A 19,887-nucleotide genomic window follows, 5' to 3' on the forward strand; every position below is an offset into this window, starting at 1 on the left:
CCTCATTAACATAAACAGCAGCTCCACCAGCCACCACTAGATGGCGTTGTGTGCACGCACTCTCCTTGAACGTGACGTTATAACGGATATTACGTACACGGAAAACCTTGTGTTTTCTGTCATGTGATGATCGCACATAAACAAGTGAGGAACTTTTTATAAAACTGGCTTAAATTGAAGGTAATACTATTACTTTTAGCGTATTATGCTTTTAATATATGTTTCCGCCAAGTATAACAATGTCTAGTTAGAAACTGTCAATGAAATGTCCATAAGATACTGTCAGAATTTCGTAACATTTCGTGAAATTTCCACGTCTTTATGTACTCTTTTTGTTCCAGGGTGCAGCAGGGGAGCTACATAGTCAATCTAATGAATATGGCAGATGTGAGTATATCTGTAATGCATTTGCTGAAATATCTTCTCTTGAAATGTCATAATGCGTTTGATTTCATTGTTACAGAATCTGAGGAGTTATTTGTATAAACAACTGCCAAGGTAAACGGATTTATCTTGTATTTTAGACAAGTTTTATACTTCATTGTGCATTCTGAGCTGTAGTAATGTTTCTGTCATCATCAGTGTTGAAGGACTCCATGCAATAGTGGTGACAGATAGAGATGGAGTCCCTGTAATCAAAGGTAACAGCCTCAGCTCTGAGTTTCATGTCTGTTTGTGTATCTGCTGAAGCTCCATCTGAGATTTGACTTGTTTTTACCTTTAGTTGCCAATGACAATGCCCCTGACTATGCACTGCGGCCGGCGTTCCTGTCCACCTTCGCCTTGGCAACTGACCAGGGCAGCAAGCTCGGCTTGTCCAAAAATAAGAGCATCATTTGTTACTATAACACATACCAGGTACTTTATTTATACTCAAACACTCACACACTCATATGACTTGACCCTTTTCACAGACTGTAACATTTTCACATTGCTCATTTTATAAAAATAAAATTAAAGTCCCCCTGTAGTGAATAATTTTATCCCTTAAAACACATCTTTGATCACCAAAGTGACATACACTACCAGTTAAAAGTTTGGAAACATTAAAAATAAGTCTCTTATGCTCATTAAGGCTGCATTTATTTCATAATACATACAGAAAATACAATAATATTATTACAATTTAAAATTATGGTTTTCTATTTTAATATACTTTAAAATGTAATTTATTCCTGTGATCAAAGCTGAATTTTCCGCATCATTACTCCAGTCTTCAGTGTCACATGATCCTTCAGAAATCATTGTAATATGCTGATTTATTATCAATGTTGGAAACAGTTGTGCTGCTTAATATTAATTTATAACCTGCGATACTTTTTCAGGATTCTTTGATGAATAAAAAGTTTAAAAATATCAGCATTTATTTAAAATAGAAATCTTTTGTAACAATATACACTACCGTTCAGAAGTTTGGGGTCAGTCATTTTCTCTTTTTATTTTGTTGAAAGAAATGAATACTTTTATTCAGCAAGGATGTGTTAAATTGATAAAAAGTGATAAAGATTTATATTGTTAGAAAGGATTTATATTTTGAATAAATGCTGTTCTTTTTAACCTTTTATTCATCAATGAATCCTGAAAAAAGTATCAGTTTCCAAAAAAAATATCAAGCAGCAAAACTGTTTCCAACTTTGATAATAAATGAGTATCAAATCATCATATTAGAATGATTTCTGAAGAATCATGTGACACTGAAGACTGGAGTAATGATGCTGAAAATTCAACTTTGCATCACAGAAATAAATGTATATTTTAAAATATATTAAAATAGAAAACCATAATTGTAAATTGTAATAATATTTCACAATATTATTGTTTTTTTTTCTTAATTTATTATGAAATAAGCAGCATAAGAGACTTTGTTCAAAAACATCAAAAATAGTAATGTTTCCAAACTTTTGACAGGTAGTGTATTTAAAGGTGCCCTAGAATTAAATATTGAATTTATATTGGCATAGTTAAATAACAAGAGTTCAGTACATGGAAAAGACATACATTGAGTTTCAAACCCCATTGCTTCCTCCTTCTTATATAAATCTCATTTGTTTAAAAGACTTCCGGAAAACACGCGGATCTCAACATAACACCGACTGTTACGTAACAGTCGGGATCATTAATATGTACGACCCCAATATTTGCATATATGCCAGCCCATGTTCAAGGCATTAGACAAGGGCAGCCAGTATTAACGTCTGGATCTGTGCACAGACAAGGTAAGCAAGCAAGAACAACAGCGAAAAATGGCAGATGGAGCAATAATAACTGACATGATCCATGATAGCATGATATTTTTAGTGATATTTGTAAATTGTCTTTCTAAATGTTTCATTAGCATGTTGCTAATGTACTGTTAAACGTGGTTAAAGTTACCATCGTTTCTTACTGTATTCACGGAGACAAGAGCCGTCGCTATTTTCATTTTTAAACACGTGCAGTCTGTATAATTCATAAACACAACTTCATTCTTTATAAATCTCTCCAACAGTGTAGCATTAGCCGTTAGCCACAGAGCATATAGCCTCAAACTCATACAGAATCAAACGTAAACATCAAAATAAATACTTTACTCACATAATTCGAAGCATGCATGTAGCATGCATGATGAACATCTTGTAAAGATCCATTTGAGGGTTATATTAGCTGTGTGAACTTTGTAAATGCACTGTAATATAGTAGACAGCTCATGTGGCAGGGAGCACGCAATTTAAAGGGGCGGCGCTGCCAAAATCAGTGTATAGTTAATGATGCCCCAAAATAGGCAGTTAAAAAATGTATTTTAAAAAATCTATGGGGTATTTTGAGCTGAAACTTCACAGACACATTCAGGAGACACCTTAGACTTATATTACATCTTGTTAAAAATGCATTCTTGGGCACCTTTAAACATTTTTTCCTGGGGAAAAAAAAAATTCATCATGTCTTAGAATAGCCTGAATGTAACTTAATACTCTTGCTTCATTTAATATACGCGGATTAATGAATATGCTAATTAGCCCTGCCTCCACTCACTCGCACAAGCTCAGAGATCCACTGGTATCCACTGGCACAATGGTATCACTTTTTACAATGTCGGACACATAACGGTAATTAATATGTTTAGCCTTTTGCTTGACTACATTATCAAACAGCTGCTAATAATTTGTTGCTAATGTTATAAACCATGTTCCCGTTCACCATCAGAGTCAGACAGCTGCCTTCTAAAAATCAGTATCCTTAGAAACGCTTTTAACAACTCAGAACGTTGCTGGAGAAAGGCATATAGTTCATCATAATATGCATCATACACCCGCTATATTTCTAAATCTACCCAATTTTTCATATCAACAGAAAAATGTACTGCCCGGCCAAAAATTTTCAGACTATACAGAGTGCTCACCTCTTGCATTGTCAATACAAGATCTTGACCAATAATTGATGCACCTCTTGATGAAAATAACAACACAACATTTATTTCCATCCAGAGGTGCATCGTTTTTTGGTCAAGATCTTGTATTGACAATGCAAGAGGTGAGCACTCTGTAAAGTCTCCTCCAGCACATCCCAACGACTTACAGTGAAATTAAGGTCTGGACTCAGAGGTGCCAATTCATGTGTGAAAATGATTCTTCATGCTCTCTGAAACATTCTTTCACAATTTTAACCCTGATGAATCTTGACATTGTCATCCTGGAATATGGCCGTGATGTGTCTTCCTACATTGTTGTTTAAAGGATCAGTTCACTTTCAAATCCCATGTCATCCAAGATGTTCATGTCGGTCTTTCTTCAGTCGAAAAGAAATTAAGGTTTTTGATGAAAACATTCCAGGATTTTTCTCCTTTATAGTGGACTTCAATGGAGCCCAAACGGTTGAAGGTCAAAATGACCGTTTCAGTGCAGCTTCAAAGGGTTTTAAACGATACCAGACGAGGAATAAGGGTCTTATCTAGAGAAACGATCGGTCATTTTGTTAAAAAATATAAAAAAAATTATATATGTTTTAACCATAGACACTTGTCTTGAGCTAGCTCTCTTCTTCTTCTCTATTAGAATTCTGGCAGTGTAGATGCTGCTAAGTGTATTACTGCCCTCCACAGGTCAAAGTTTAAGAAAATGAGCGATGTTTTCGCTAGATAAGACCCTTAAGCTCTTTGAAGCTGCACTGAAACTGTAATTTTGACCTTCAATCGTTTGGAGTCCATTGAAGTCCACTATAAGGAGAATAATCCTGGAATGTTTTCATCAAAAACCTTAATTTCTTTTCGACTGAAGAAAGAACATGGACATCTTGGATGACATGGGGGAAAAAATTATCAGGACATTTTCATTTGAAAGTGAACTAATCCTTTAAGAAATGAAAAGCTACACACTCCACCTTTTAAGGGTTAAAAGCTAAAAGAACCATTGCCAAACATAACATGCTAGAAACATAATAATCAATGTAATAATGATCCATTGCCTATTAAAATCCAAACAGCAACTTTTCTTTGGCCGGGCAGTGTATACCGGGTTATATTCTCATGAGACTTTCCTGTTTCAGAGCGGTCATAGTAAATGATATGCTAAAGCCCGCTGCCACGTTGACGTGATTGGTTACAAGGTAGTTTGTGATGTCATAAACATCAGTGATATCAAACCACATCTTTAGATCACTGCAATTTTAAAGAGAAAATACTCAGCAATGGTGTTGACTTACGAATTTGCACAAGCATATTAAAAGCACCACATAGACGTATAAACAACATTAAAAACTTGATTTTCACCACAGGGGGACTTTAATATACATTTCTAATGCTATACTTTGTGTTATAATACCTTGGCAGTAAATTGTAAAATGAATTAACAATGCTACGAGGCTGAGCGAGTGACGACAAATTTGGCATCATTCTCTCTTCTGACCGCTGTAATTAATCTCTCTATATTTTTCCCTCTTTTGTAAAGTCATGGAAACACTATCATGTTTTTTTTTCTTTTGCTATTGGCACAAATGGGAATACAAATTATATTTGTCATCTCTTGTAAGAAGTTTACTCAACTATGACTACTTCCACTTATGAGAACCTTGGAAATGTGAAAAGTGTCCTTTAAGCACTTCTTGTTTTAAAATATGCGGTTATGTATTTCCTTTGCAGATTGTACAGTTCAACCGATTACCCTTAGTGATAAGTTTCATCGCAAGTAGTAATGCCAACACAGGTGAGTCTCTCCACTAGGACAAAAGCCACAGATCCTCTTTGATTGTATGCTCATGCCAGTAACAGTTGAATGATTCATTTCCCTGATTTTTTTTTTTTTTAGGTTTGATCTTCAGTCTTGAGAAGGAACTAGTCCCTCTGATCGAAGAACTAAGGCAGGTGGTGGAAGTAGCTTAGTTGCTTTTCATCTCAACACCTTCAGGAATCAGACATTTGGATAAGGGAGTCACGATCGCCCATCCAGTCTGATGTCTTGATGTTCTAGCTCACACACACACACACACACACACATACACACACATATGTACATATATAATGTTGGCTGGTCTTGATGCTGTATGTCTTTTATGAATGTAACCTGCTCCTTTTTGTCTCCTCATAATTAATAAATTTGTCTAAAGCTTTGGTTTACAAAAATAAATTTTATTTATTGACATGTTACATTTTTACAGTAGGAAAACGGGTACTAGTTACAGGTTCATTGTCAGTTCACACATCACATTAGAAGTAGCATTGCTATTTAGACAAATTATAATTTTATACCTTTTCATTTTGGTTATTTATCACGTGCTGCGGGGATTATGTATTTTTTTGTAGACCTAAAGCCAGAGGTCTGTGGTTAACACAAGTTTAAGATTTTTATACAATGACATAAAATACATCAGTAAAACCCTCTTGTGGTTTTTTTAAAGCTTTTACTAGTCTTGAAAAAAAGCAGTTGCTAACAAATGGTTCACTGGGACTAAATATTAATGAGGACATTAAACATCATGAATTCAAAGTAGCACATCCAAACATCACTTCAGCAGGTGCTCGATCAAAAGAAAACTGAGCTGAAATTCAAAAGAACTGGCACACTGCTATTTCTGTTTAATAAATTGCAATGTTTCAACCACAAACAGTCTTCGTCAGGCCTGGCCTGACATTAAACGTCATCACACTGAACAGGAAAACTGCTCACTAGTGTGCTTTCATAACCTTATTGCATTTAACCCTCTGGTGTTCGGTCATTTTAGACTGGGAAAAAAAATGTTTGGAAATTTTATGGTAAGAAATTTGGTGACTTTTATGGAAGTCGCTATGTGACTTGATTTGAAAAAGCTAAACGGTCATTAAAAAAAAAATGTGTCGTGTTGTTCGCAAACACATTCCTGTTCATTTTTTTTTAATTTTTGTTGAAATTTGATGTTGTTACAAAATGTCCTGTGTTCAGTTTTGACTAGTAAAATTAATGCAAAAACTGACAATTCAAATCAACATTTACAACTAAAAAATCTAAACCTTGACAAAAAGTTGTCTTTGAGAATGTCTAAATATATACCCAAATCCACAACTTAATAAAAACAAGTATTTAAGTGTAAAAACAACTAGAGAATTTATAAGCCTTTTTATATAGAGCTATATAGGAATCTAGTGGTTACACCATGGCATTATAGACGTTTTTCTTTTTTTACTTCCACCAGATGGCACTAATCTGCCTTCAAAAATTGGATTTTAAAGGCATTGTGTCTATTTTAACATGGGGGAAAAAATTATCATAATTATTGCATAAATATTAATTGGTACCATAACATTCTCTCAAAATACAAAAATAAAAAAATAAAAAATATTATTGAACAAAAATATATTACATTGATTTATAGAAAAGGTTACATTTCAGGTTTCGGTCACTTTTGACTGCGGACAACACAAGTGTGACTCCCAAATGAACAATACCAGAGGATTAAAATCGCGTACTTGCAAACTATTCTAATGCAAACTTTAAGAGTTTTTTTTTTTTTTTTTTAAATAGTGATGTTGAAGTAGTTATTTTATAGCCTACTTTCATCTTTACATTATTATCATGATGTACAAAATGTTTAAGAATCATAAATTCTCTTGGTCACAGATCTTGTTTTCTGCAATAATCCAAAAGTCAATGGAAAATCCTATTGGGTTTTTTGTGGAGGGAACAAGGGTGATGCTAACTTCTAGGTTAGCCTACAAAATACATAATCACTGCAGCGCTTGATTCTGGAAAAAAAAAAGTATATTACATCTATAGCTCTTTCAGTGCTTAAAAATTCATAATATTAATGTTTACTTCTTCACAGTAACAGACATGTATATAAGGGGGTATTGTACATATGTTTCGGAGCATACACACAGTTTAAAGTAAAGGCACATGCTGCGAGTATAGCTTGGCTTGGAGAAGAATAAGAAAATCTGAAATTCCACATAGAAGACAATATTTGAAAAAAAACTAACTACTGTCAATTATAATCCCAACATTGGTAATGCTCTGCCTCCAGACTCTTTTTAAAGCATGACAGCATGGTGCCATGGGACTTCACTTGTCTTAAATGGAAAATCTTGCGTGTGAGATTCATTGCCCAGATCATATCTTACGTGCAATGAAATGTACAACCATGATGCCAAATGCATCAGATGAAGCTGATGAATCCTGTGTAATTACTACCATAAAACTGCACACAGCTCACATCGCTCCAGTGTTACTTCTCTCCATGTTGAACATCATCGACCTTTCTTTATCTGTGACTGGAAATGCAGGGTAGTCATTATTAGAGATAAGGGCAACAAACGACAAATACATTTACGATTAGTGCTGGTGCATTGAGTCAGATTAATTCATTTACACTGGAACAAAGAAACAAGACTCTATTTATACTGTTAACCCATTACGCACATTGATTATTCATAGTGACTGTTCATGCATGGTTAACTTTTTAGGTTCTGCTTACCAGTTTCCATCGTAGTATCTTAATCCATTCGTCTGCCTCGGCACCGGATTTTGCACACAAATAAAACGTCCTCTCAGGGAACACCAGACTATAGGAAAGAGACAGAGAAAAATTAAAAAGTAGAAGAATATCAATAAAGAGTTGCATAGTGAAGTAAAAGGCTGAAATTGAGCATACGTTGGAAAATATGTGGGCAGGAGGAAGTCTGCGAATAGGAGTTTCTGAATGCACTTCCTCATTACTGAGCTTCCCTTACAGTACATGTAGGAAAATATCAGATATGCAATAGATATTGAACACACAATTTTAGGATTTTGAGATGAAACTGTAATTATCTCATATTATCTCTTAGTCTGTACACAGACAGAGTGAATTTTGTCATTCAGATTCTCTCTAATGCAGATTTAATGAGCACAGGAACTGTGTAATGCTGCAGATACACTAGCTCATTTTCAGTTGTCAAAAATAGCCAGTAATTTTACGGTTGGCCAATTGCAGAAGTTTCAGATGTAAAAACAAGACTAGTCTAGCACATTAGAAAAAGTCTTATTTTTCCTCAGAAACTTTGCTTTTGTAAGAAAAGCATCATTAGCATCAACATTTTAGGCATCTTTCTTTATTTCCCAGGAATCCTTTATGATTTTATGGTAAAGTAACACTATTTTTTTTATGATGTCATATTTAGGTCTCCTTTATTTTTATAGTGCTATAATAAACAGGAAACTAAAGGTGATGATACGCGGGGCAACTTTTTGAGCAATGTTGCCGGGCAACGTTGCTTGGGCACTTTCCCACTGAGAAAGAGCAACAAATATATATCTGGATACGTTAGATCGGTCGTGGGCAATTTTTTGAGATCCTCCAATCAGAATGTTAGCAGCCGATCACGTGACCGGTTCAGAGATTTCAGAAAAAATTAAAACAAGATGGCGGCCTCTCAGCGGCAGTGGAGCGGAGAAAAGGAGTGTGAACTTTTATAATTTTACGCTAGTAAGTTGTCATGCGTCAACCCAAAACATGGAATTTACCTCATATATTGCTTAAAATACCAACAACTGTCCGAAATAATGTGTGTATGCTGTAATGAAGCCATTGAATGATTTCAGTTAAATACTAAAAAGACGGGGTTTGTTCAACGGCTGTAGTAGCGTAGGCTGTAGGGCGTTTGACATATAAATAGCTTTTGATGCGATCGACGCGGGTTCGAATCCGCCTTTTGCCGAACTCGCTCTTCTCCCTTTTCCTGTCACAAATCAGATCTGAAAGGCATTTATTTTTAATAAAAATGAAGAAAATATTTGAAAAGTTGAAATAAAGTGCCTAACAAGTGTTTATAATAAAGTATTTATTGGGTTGGCAATAGATTTGCTCCACTCTGATTAGTTGCTGCCAACTGTCTGTTGCCCTAATTAGTTGCCCTGTGTCTCATCAGGTTGCCCGTTGATGGCAACATTGCCCAGCAACATTGCTCAAAAAGTTGCCCCGTGTATCATCACCTTAACAGACTTGTGAAGCAAACTTTATTGAATAAGAGATTCAAATTCTGTATGATAATGTCATTTTTCAGCTCAGTTCAGTTCAGTGATGATTCAGTTGAATAACTGTGTAAAGATTGTTCATTAATAGTAGCCACTCTCGTCACATAAACTCATGGTTGTGCACCATTCAGAATTGAACCGAGAAAGCCTTTTATATTACAAATCCTGAATTTGAATGAATGCAGAATAGAGTTATACTTCCTTAAGTAAATTTAAGGAAGTATATTCAAACTTCAATAGAATTCAAACAGATGTACATATCCCTTTTATACACATCTGAGAGTTTTGGTTACATTTTTTCAGAATATATCACTATTAAAGGATTAGTTCAATTTGAAATTAAAATTAGCCCAAGCTTTACTCACCCTCAAGCCATCCTAGGTGTATATGACCAGCTCATGCAGATGATAGATATTTTATTTCATAACTTGTTTAAATATGGATATATATATTTTTAAACAAACGCATCACTTTGCTTCAGAAGGCCTTTATTAACCCCCTGAAGCCGTGTGGAGCACGTGTTTATGATGGATGGATGTGGATGGAGACACTTTCTTCAGCTTCATGCTCGTTGGTCCCGTTCACTGCCATTATAAAGCTCAGATGCATCAGGATTTTTATTAATATATATTTCAGATTGTGTTCATCAGAAAGAAGCAAGTCATATATACCTAGGATGGCTTGAGTGTGAGTAAAGCTTGGGCTAATCATCATTTTAAAGTGAACTAATCCTTTAAAAAAAGTTAAATTATATATTCGCTACCAAACAAAAGGGACACCTATTTTCTGAATTTGACACTCAAAAAGGGAAGAAAAGAAATCAGATAGTGCGGACATATCATAAATTTCTCACCAGAAGCAGTTGACCCTCTCCTGACTGTAATCAAACTGGACAGCTGAGCACTCCGTCAGATCCAGGGTTCGTATCGGCTCTACAAACTGAGGGGACAGTTTTCTGTGAGACAAATCATCAACTTTAATCTAATTCTAAATCTCATTGTACAAAATACATGGACCTACCATTTTATCCTTGAAATACTTAAGTTCATTTCTATTCAGTGTGAACCATCTCTGTTTCCAGCTCTGCCCAGAAAATAAATAAAGAGGATTCCCATCACAACATCACAACAGATCTAGGTCTAGGTTTGCTCTAGAAACAGTTTAACCCAGTCACAATTTACCTTATTAGTTTGTAACTGGCATTTATTGCAAACATTGGTTTGAATTTTAAATATTACTCTATATATAGTAACATGTGTAACCATACCTTGATAATCGCTCCTTGTTTAACCAGATAACCCTCTTTTGTGCCAAGCTGTTAACAACATGAAAAGACTTTCAATGATTCACAAGCACAGACAATACTACTAACACAGAGATGATTGCCACTCAATGCATGCATGTATTGATTTTTTAACCCAAGTGCAGACAGCCATTTTACTATAACTCTTTCCAAGCTTTATTACTTTTAAAGTGCCCCTACTATACTATTTTAAAGGATACTAATTTTGTCTTGGAGGTCTCCTACAACAAGTTTACATTTATCCAAGGTCAAAAAACACTTAAAATTTTCTCATTATATACATTGTATACTGTCAGTGTCTGAAACGGTTCGATAAAGAATTCGTTCTCTCTAAACCCCGCCCTTCTGAGAGCCTACTCTGCTCTGTTCGGTCCAGTTGCCCAGTCTGTTGTGATTGGTTTACCGCTTACAGCACGTGTTGGAAACGAAACGCCCATTACCATATCTGAATTTCAATTGTAAACACAGTGATACGAACAGTTACGATGGCGTCAGTTTTACCGCATCAATTCAAGCCTGAGTCCTCATCCTTTGGAAGTGCATACAAAGTGAATTTGCTTTTGCAGCACAGAAAACAGCATCATTTTGACATGTCGACAACACAAACCAATCTCTTCCAGGTCTCAGCTACAACTACAGCGTTTAAGGGCGGGTCAAAGTAAGCATTATGCAAATTTGTAACAAACCTACATAGGTCAAGCAGGAAGTAAAGCTGGAATTACTGACGACTCGTTTCAGGCAGTTCAGAAACGGTTCATTCTTTTGGGAGACAGTAACTACATTAATCGTGCACTTTAATCTTTGAAACTTTGCAGAACTTTTACATTCACAAACAGCTATATAACCAACCCGATCTCCTAGTACTGTGCATCTACAGCACAAATTTATGCTCAGAAATGACTTTTTACGTACATACGAAATGCACCAGTGTTGGGGGTAACACATTACAAGTAACTTGAGTTACGTAATCAGATTACTTTGTCAAGTAACTACTAAAGTAACACATTACTTTTACATTTACAACTAAATATCTAAGTTACTTTTTCAAGTAAGTAACGTAAGTTACTTTGTTTTCCTACGTATTGACTGACAGCTCTCCTGTCCCCATGTTGAGAGAAGTTGTGAGTAAATGCAGAGGCGTTGTGTGCGAACATAATGGTTATGGACAATATGTGAGCCAGCATTTACTCTTCTCACTTGAACAAAAACAGAGTCCTCAAAATGTCAGAATATTGCACAAACCTGCAATAATTAAATGTATTAAATTAAACAAATCTGCTTGATGTATTTAATCTTACTTTATTAACCAATGTTTTTGCTGTTGATCTTCGATGATCCAATTCAACCATACTAATAAACAAAAATTACTTTAGATAAACAGCACATTTGTGATTTATTTTACATTTTTTATCACTGAAGAAAGTGTGTTGAACTTCCTTTTACTGTATCCTATTCTTCTTTAATCCAGAATGGCAGCACAGCTGAAAGGTTTGTTTGAGCTGCGCCCTCTAGTGTACAGGAGTAAATATGCATCTCCTTCAGCCTGAGGCTTATTCATTTCACTTTTGGTGTGAATTGTCCTTAACATTTGCCAAAAATAGAACTTTTTTTGTTGTTATTAAAAAACAAACAAGCAAGCCCAGCCCAGGTGAGAAAAAGCAAAACGCAAAAGTAATGTAACGCATTATTTTTCATTAAAAGTAATGCAATTAGTTACTTTTTTAGGGAGTGACAATATTGTAATGCATTACTTTTAAAAGCAACTTTCCCCAACACTGATACGCACGCACTGTTAACCCCTAGGGTAGGATTGGTGGTGTGGGTTAAGTGCGTATTATATGTACGTAAAAAGTAATTTCTGTGTATAAATGGCACGCCAAATACAAACAAAAATTTGTGCTATTAATACACACTTTCATGAGATTGAGCGCATATAACACACTACGAAAGGTATCATCCACAAAAGCATAATAGCAGCACTTTAAATGCAATACATGTGTCTGTATAATGTCGTTTTGACTTACCGCTGGAGCATTAGGCACCAGGTCATTTTCATGCCGGCCTGTCTGCATGGCCGTATGCACACATACTGTCTCATAAATAGATGGTTCTTCCACCTGCCGTGGGTATGGGAACCGTAGCACTATCAGGTTTCCTTGGTTACAAGAGTGAAACAGGAAATAGTGTGATTGTGCTGCAGAAGTGCTGAAAAGTTTGTGAACTGTAAATTAAAGGCACGCGGCTAACCTGTCTCGCTGCCTAGCAGAGGCTGATTGGCAAGGTGACTGCAGAAATCCTGAAGGCAAGGGAATTCATTGAAGCCAAAGGCATATCTGCCAAACTGCCGCCGGACATGGAAGTGTTTCACTGAATCCTTTGCTCTGAAGAAATGTTGAGATGGAAAAGAGAGTGAGGAAATACTGCCAAACTGTGACTGAATTCCCAGTATTACTTCATTTTAACTTGTTTATCGCGTATAAAAGCAACCTTCAGACGCACTGAAATAGGCACAATATTATTTCTACAAAGTCACACATTATAAACGAAGAGTCAATTAAAATCATAATTAAATGCATTTATACATAACAATCAGTTACAGTGATGTGAGCAGGGTGCTGCCTCATGGCTTGTGGTAATGGGTTTCTTCTAAATATATTTTCCAGTGGAAGTAAGCACCTTTATTTTACAAGACACAAGATAACAGTTGTTAACATCTGACACTTTGAAAAAAGAAAAGGGAACCGAAAAACTTCAAGCAAACTGAATACCCACAGAAAATAAGAGAAATGGAAAAATAAAGACACTAGCAAAAACAACAAAAAACATATTGGTTCATCATTTGGCTTTTTAAGTTGCTTAATAAAAGGTCAGTGGAACAACCTATTTTAGAAAAGGTTGGTGTCTATATTTCTGCACAGATCAAAGGTCAGATAAGTTCATTTGACGTTACACTGCCATTCAAAAGTGTGGCGCCAGGATGAATACTTTTATTGGATGCATTAAACTCATCAAAAGTGACAGTGAAGACTTTTAAAATGTTAAAGAAATGCTGTTCTTTTGAACTTTCAATATCAGTTTATGTTAAAGACACATTGCAGAGCTTGCGTCGTGGTGCTTACATCAACAGCGTCGGCCAATTATGAGCCGGCGTTTGGAGGTAAACACGCAATGTGTTTTCAATGTAAACAGCGTAGGAGAATGACAGGGTAGTACGGAAGAGGATTAGGGCCAAGAAATAATAAAAAATAAAACCATCTTGAGATTAAAGTTGTTAAATTGAGAAAAAACTCGTTAAATTTCTAGAAAAAAGTCGAGATAAAATGTTGAGAATAAACTCGTTAAATTACGAGAAAAAAGTTGTTAAATTACAAGAACAAATTCGTTAAATTACGAATTTGTTCTCATAATTTAACGACTTTTTTCTCGTAATTTAATGAGTTTATTCTCATAATTTAATGAGTTTATTCTCAACATTTTATCTCGACTTTTTTCTCGAAATTTAACGAAATTTTTCTCATAATTTAACGAATTTGTTCTCGTAATTTAACGACTTTTTTCTCGTAATTTAATGACTTTATTCTCAACATTTTATCTCGACTTTTTTCTCAGAATTTAACGACTTTTTTCTCGTAATTTAACGAGTTCATTCTCAACATTTTATCTCGACTTTTTTCTCGAAATGTAACGAGATTTTTCTCGTAATTTAACGAATTTGTTCTTGTAATTTAACGACTTTTTTCTCGTAATTTAACGAGTTTATTCTCAACATTTTATTTCGACTTTTTTCTCGAAATTTAACGAGATTTTTCTCAAAATTGAACAACTTTAATCTCGAGATGGTTTTATTTTTTTATTATTGTTTGGCCCTAATCCTCTTCCGTAGGGTAGAGACAAGATTTTTGAATAAAGTCAATTTTGTTTTGTTTTTGCACACAAAAAGTATTCTCGTCACTTCATAACATTAAGGTTGAACCACTGTAGTCACAGTGACTATTTTAACAATGTCTTTACTGCTTTTCTGGACCTTGAATGTGGTAATTTCGTTGCTTTCTATAGGAGATTAAAAAAAAACTCTCGGATTTCATCAAAAATATCTTAATTTGTGTTCTGAAGATGAACGAAGGTCTTACGGGTGTAGAACGACATGTGGGTGAGTAATTAATGACAAATTTCATTTTTGTGTGAACTAACCCTTTAAGCAGCACAACTGTTTCCAACTTGATAATAATAAGAAGAAATGTTTCTTGAGCAGCAAATCAGCATATTAGAATGATTTCTGAAGGGTCATGTGACACTGAAGACTGGAATAACCATGTATATTTAGTCATTGGTTAGTTTCATTTTCATGGACTTTGAGTTTATTTACTTTTTGTGTTTATCACCAGTTACCTGTTTCCTTTGTTTAAGTTTCCCGCTCTGATCATTTGCCATGGAATTTCATTTGTTCCTTGGTTTCTTTCCTTTCTTTCACTGTCGGCTATTGTTTGTGTGTAGACAAACTGTTACACTGGGTTGGATTATCTGAGTTTATTCTTTTATTAAATACCTTTAGATTGGAACTTCTGACTCATCTTCATCTTTGGACTCCTCATACCATGACAAATGATGCTGAAAATTCAGCTTTGCATCACAGGAATAAATTACATTTTAAAATATGTTAAAAAAGGGCCGTAACCACCATAAACATCGAGGGGGACAAGTCCCCCAATAATTAGAAATAGCCAAACTGTCCCTCCCAATATTTGCTATTCTTAAAGCTGCCCTGCTGCAATTTATTACGCAGCGCTGCTCTGTTTGCTCTTAGGATGACAAAAAGTAAAATTTACATTTTTAGGCTGCTCTGCCTCATCGGTCTAACAGCGCTCATCAATGTCAAAATGATTGAGATATCCAATCAAATCAAAGAAGGTGGGGCTTACTGTTCACCGAAGACGAGTCCGTATTCCAGCACGACGCTTCAACAGTGAACGTGCGTGGTGAGATGAAAGTAGCTAAACATTTAATATTTGACAACTGTTTTATGATAGAAATGTTTAACGACCGACAGTAATATCCAGTGATGCAAACTACTTAACTTTATCAAATTTTGACATTTTGCATTAAAACTATGCTGTCATTTACATGATTCATGTAATTCAATCATGACTAAATGTGACCCTGGACCATAAAACCAGTCATAAGTTGCACGGGTATATTTGTAGTAATAGCCAACAATACATTGTATGGGTCAAAATGATCGATTTTTCTTTTATGCCAAAAATCATTAGGATATTAAGTAAAGATCATGTTCCATGAAGTTATTTTGTAAATTTCCTACCGTAAATATATTTTTTGTGAGTGGATATGTCTTCATTTGGACAACTTTAAAGGCGATTTTCTCAATATTTTGATTTTTTTGCACCCTCAGATTCCAGATTTTTTTTAAATAGTTGTATCTCAGCCAATATTGTCCTATCCTAACAAACCCTACATCAATGGAAAGCTTATTTATTCAGCTTTCAGATCTCAATTTCAAAAAAATTGACCCTTATGACTGGTTTTGTCACAAATGTGACGAGACAAGAAAGGTTTAGCATTTTCAACATATTAGACACAAAAAAGAGTGAATGTGTGCATATTTTAAAATAAAATATTATTTGCAAACTGTTCAAATAGACTAACTACAATTAGAGATCTTCTTTTACTGTTCTTATTTCTTTTTCTTTATTCCCTTAAATTCAAATTAATCCTTTAAAGAACCCCCCCACCAATGTTCAAGACATGGTTATGGCCTTGTATTAAAATGGAAAACAGCTGTATGGGAAGTATGGGAAATATTAATTTAAAATTACAGAAAAAAAGCTTTTAGCTTTTCAGGTAGATTTCTCTTTAGATTGAATGGAGTGCAGTCGGTGCACACAATAAAATATCCAACTTGCATAATCTGCAGTATGTCTGTGCACTTTTATATCAAAGTGATTGCAAGTACTTGTGAACTTGTGTCCAAATTGGATATTTCTTACCGGACAGACAAAGCAAAGCAGTCAGGACCCTTGTTGCTGTTTCGGAGTAAAAAATTCCCATCCACCCCATTCGAAAGTAGAAGAGCTTCAGCTGCGTGCCGGGACAAATCATAATGATACCAGCTACAGAGAGAGAGAGAAACAAATTGGGGCACTTAAACACAAAGCCATGCTGTCTGGTGATGACTGACAACATCCACTGTGAAGACATACTAAGTTATTAAAGGGTTAGTCATCCAAAATTAAAATTGTCAATTACTCACCCTCATGTCGTTCCACACCTGTAAGACCTTAGTTCATCTTCAGAACACAAATCAAGATATTTTGATGAAATCTGAGAGGTTTTTTATCCCCCATTTAAAGCAACAAAATTACCACATTCAAGGTCCAGAAAAGTAGTAAAAACATCGGTAAAATAGTCAACGTGACTACAGTGGTTCAACCTCACGCATGTGTCGTGATGCTCATATGAACAGCTTCAGCCAATACTGAGCCGGCGTTCTGACGTACAACCTGGAACATAACATCCGCGACATGCACACTTACGCACCATTTTTAAAAATATAGCAATACCAAAATACAAACAATGTAGAATAGCTTGAATACAGCGTGCGTCTCCCTCAGACTGTAAACGAAGCTCTGGCGCATCGGATAACACGTCAGCAGCGTCTTACATCAGCAGCGTCACTGCAGAGTCGTGAACCACACTCCGGAGCAGAAGGGGGCGGTAATGCACCAATAAACTGGATGCCAACCACCGTAAAACAGGAAAGAAGAAGAAGATGCAGCGGAGTCGTGAACGCGGATTGACAACAGAACAGACCCGGAAGAGAATACAATGCTGAATAAAGTCGTAGTTTTTGTTATTTTTGGACCAAAATGTATTTTCGATGCTTCAAAATGTCACGGATGTCCTAATCGCCAAAAACAACCAGGGCGACATAAAAGTGCATTACCAACGCCGACAGATGAAAGGATTCAATGGAATCAATTCAATGGAAAGGATTCCGGAAGAGAATACAATGCTGAATAAAGTCATAGTTTTTGTTATTTTTGGACCAAAATGTATTTTCAATGCTTCAACAAATTCCAGCTGAGCCTCTGATGTCACATGGACTACTTTGATGATGTTTTTATTACCTTTCTGGACATGGACAGTATACCGTACATACATTTTCAATGGAGGGACAGAAAGCTCTCGGACTAAATCTAAAATATCTTAAACTGTGTTCCGAAGATGAACGGAGGTCTTACGGGTTTGGAACGACATGAGGGTGAGTCATTAATGACATAATTTTCATTTTTGGGTGAACTAACCCTTTAATGCACAGAGCTGATTCAAGGATAATATGCTACTTCATTACTGCAGCAATAGAAAAACTGATATGTGAATAAAAATGGAAATTAATTTAGAATTGTTATGTATTTCAACAAAGTCGTACACAGCACATAATCTCTGTTAGTAGATTGATAGTACAGAACAGTGACCTGGATACAGTCAAGTGCAAACTGTATTGTGCAGCTCAATTACATAACGTAGTGACATATTTGCTATTGTTCCACATGTGTTGGTGCTGTTATTGAATTGTCTCGCTAATGTCCTCAGCATAAAGTAAATCAAAACAATTAAGCTACTATTTAAATGTTCAACTATTTACATTTTCTATTTGTTATGAAACTTTTGGATAAATAAATATTGACGGACAAGATGCTTTTCATGACTATTACAGTGAGAATCATTCATATGCATCATTAATGAAAATAACAGTTAAATGTAAAACATCCACATGGATTACTGTAATTGTAATTGGGGTGAATGTGCTGGTCATAGAAATGTCACAAAGCAATTAATCATTTATTAAATAACTTAATGGTCCTAAAATAGGCTTATTTTTGGGTTAAAATACAAAACTGACATATGGGTTTTGTGGTAAATTGATTAATTAAATGTACATTGAACAAAATAGTGTTTAACATTTGTTTTGCTATGTTGTTAAATGTAGGTTAAATTATAGGCAATAACAAACAGTTAATGAGTGATCAGGTCCTTTCATTCACTAAAGAAGTAAAATTAGAGAAGTATTTCCTCGTTCTTTCGCTGACGCCGCTATTAACCTCAGCAAAACAGTTGTACAAATCAAATAAACAACAACTAACAAGAGTTTGCTCTTCATATACTTGTTTTTTTTTTTGCTCTCCCCTTCCTTGTTTATGCTTTACTCTCATATTTGATTATAACACTGTAAAAACAATATGAGAAACTACTTTCACAGTAACAGATTTAGGTCAATAAAAATCTGAGACTATACAAACAACCGTTAACGTTCAAATAAAGGAGTGTATGGTTACTGCTTATATCTGAGCTCAATCATCTACACTGATTTCTATCCTGTAGAGTATTATTATTTCATGAGAGGTGTGTATATGTGTTTAGAAAGGTCCAAGTCGATTATAAAACAGTTCAGCTCACCTAACCGCCTCCAGCTCGTCGAGCTCTTCCCCGCTGCTCCGTGTTGAACTGACGCTCATCTTCTGATCTGCCGCGACTGAAGCAGATTTTCAGGGCTTCAGCCAGTCAGTCAGTCATTCAGCACTAATCTCAGTTCAGCTCGATGTGAAACTCACGTACAGCTGCTCCAGCGCTACAATCGAAAGTTACAGCAGAAGCGGGGAAGTCTGCGAAGAGATCCGCCCACTAATTAAATTAATATATTTATAGAACCATGTACTGATATGCACTTGTTCTCATACCCGACTGGCCGCATTTCAACCATGACGCGGAAGAATTCCCTCGTGAATAGTCATGGCTGAAGTTGTTAGGCACGACGGTTACAACATATTCAAATAACATTGAAGATACAAATTTATATTGTACCGTGATTTTATTAATTATACTGCATCTCTTGAAAAAAAGGGGGAAAAATATATGTATCCTCCGTTTCTGTTTGATCTTAAATGTTTTTGAAAGTTAATATAAAAAGGTATACTGTATCCTTCCGCTAGATGGCGCATATAGGGCGCCGCGCAGTGATACGGTGTTTACAGATTCTCGTTATATTTACATCTATTCATTTAGAACCGTCACTGCGCGGCGCCCTATATGCGCCCTCTAGCGGAAGGATACAGT

The 19,887-nt window shown here is 35.4% G+C and overlaps 2 protein-coding genes across 3 annotated transcripts; one reads left to right on the forward strand and one right to left on the reverse strand.

Moving 5' to 3' along the window:
- The first annotated feature begins 37 nt into the window (after positions 1-37).
- Positions 38-5,593, forward strand: lamtor3 (late endosomal/lysosomal adaptor, MAPK and MTOR activator 3). Of its 2 annotated transcripts, none has more exons than XM_048204126.1 (7): positions 38-180; positions 342-387; positions 464-498; positions 583-641; positions 725-858; positions 5,114-5,177; positions 5,280-5,593. In XM_048204126.1, exons 2-7 carry the CDS (start codon positions 373-375, stop codon positions 5,351-5,353), a joined length of 381 nt encoding a protein of 126 aa, XP_048060083.1. In that variant the 5' UTR covers positions 38-180; positions 342-372; the 3' UTR covers positions 5,354-5,593. The 2 variants fall into 2 exon arrangements, with proteins under 2 accessions (XP_048060083.1, XP_048060084.1); XM_048204127.1 differs by having other exon boundaries at positions 68-144.
- On the reverse strand, positions 5,579-19,538 carry dapp1 (dual adaptor of phosphotyrosine and 3-phosphoinositides). Its single transcript, XM_048204125.1, has 9 exons — positions 19,231-19,538; positions 16,761-16,883; positions 13,006-13,139; positions 12,783-12,913; positions 10,723-10,770; positions 10,476-10,538; positions 10,309-10,394; positions 7,918-8,005; positions 5,579-7,714 (listed from the first exon to the last, which is right to left on the reverse strand). The coding sequence occupies exons 1-9, from the start codon at positions 19,287-19,289 to the stop codon at positions 7,691-7,693; spliced, it is 756 nt and encodes a 251-aa protein (XP_048060082.1). The 5' UTR covers positions 19,290-19,538; the 3' UTR covers positions 5,579-7,690.
- Positions 19,539-19,887: the final 349 nt, after the last annotated feature.

Source organism: Megalobrama amblycephala, linkage group LG10, assembly GCF_018812025.1.
Source record: "Megalobrama amblycephala isolate DHTTF-2021 linkage group LG10, ASM1881202v1, whole genome shotgun sequence".
Taxonomy (NCBI): domain Eukaryota; kingdom Metazoa; phylum Chordata; class Actinopteri; order Cypriniformes; family Xenocyprididae; genus Megalobrama; species Megalobrama amblycephala.

Excerpts from the sequence above, each read along its gene's own strand:
- lamtor3 (XM_048204126.1), top strand. Across the intron at positions 499-582 it reads TTGTATAAACAACTGCCAAG|TGTTGAAGGACTCCATGCAA; the intron begins GTAAACGGATTT and ends TGTCATCATCAG. Across the intron at positions 5,178-5,279 it reads AAGTAGTAATGCCAACACAG|GTTTGATCTTCAGTCTTGAG; the intron begins GTGAGTCTCTCC and ends TTTTTTTTTTAG.
- dapp1 (XM_048204125.1), bottom strand. The coding sequence starts at position 19,289 with ATGAGCGTCAGTTCAACACGGAGCAGCGGGGAAGAGCTCGACGAGCTG. Across the intron at positions 13,140-16,760 it reads TGCTTTGCTTTGTCTGTCCG|AGCAAAGGATTCAGTGAAAC; the intron begins GTAAGAAATATC and ends ACATTTCTTCAG. Across the intron at positions 7,715-7,917 it reads AGATACTACGATGGAAACTG|TCACAGATAAAGAAAGGTCG; the intron begins GTAAGCAGAACC and ends CTGCATTTCCAG.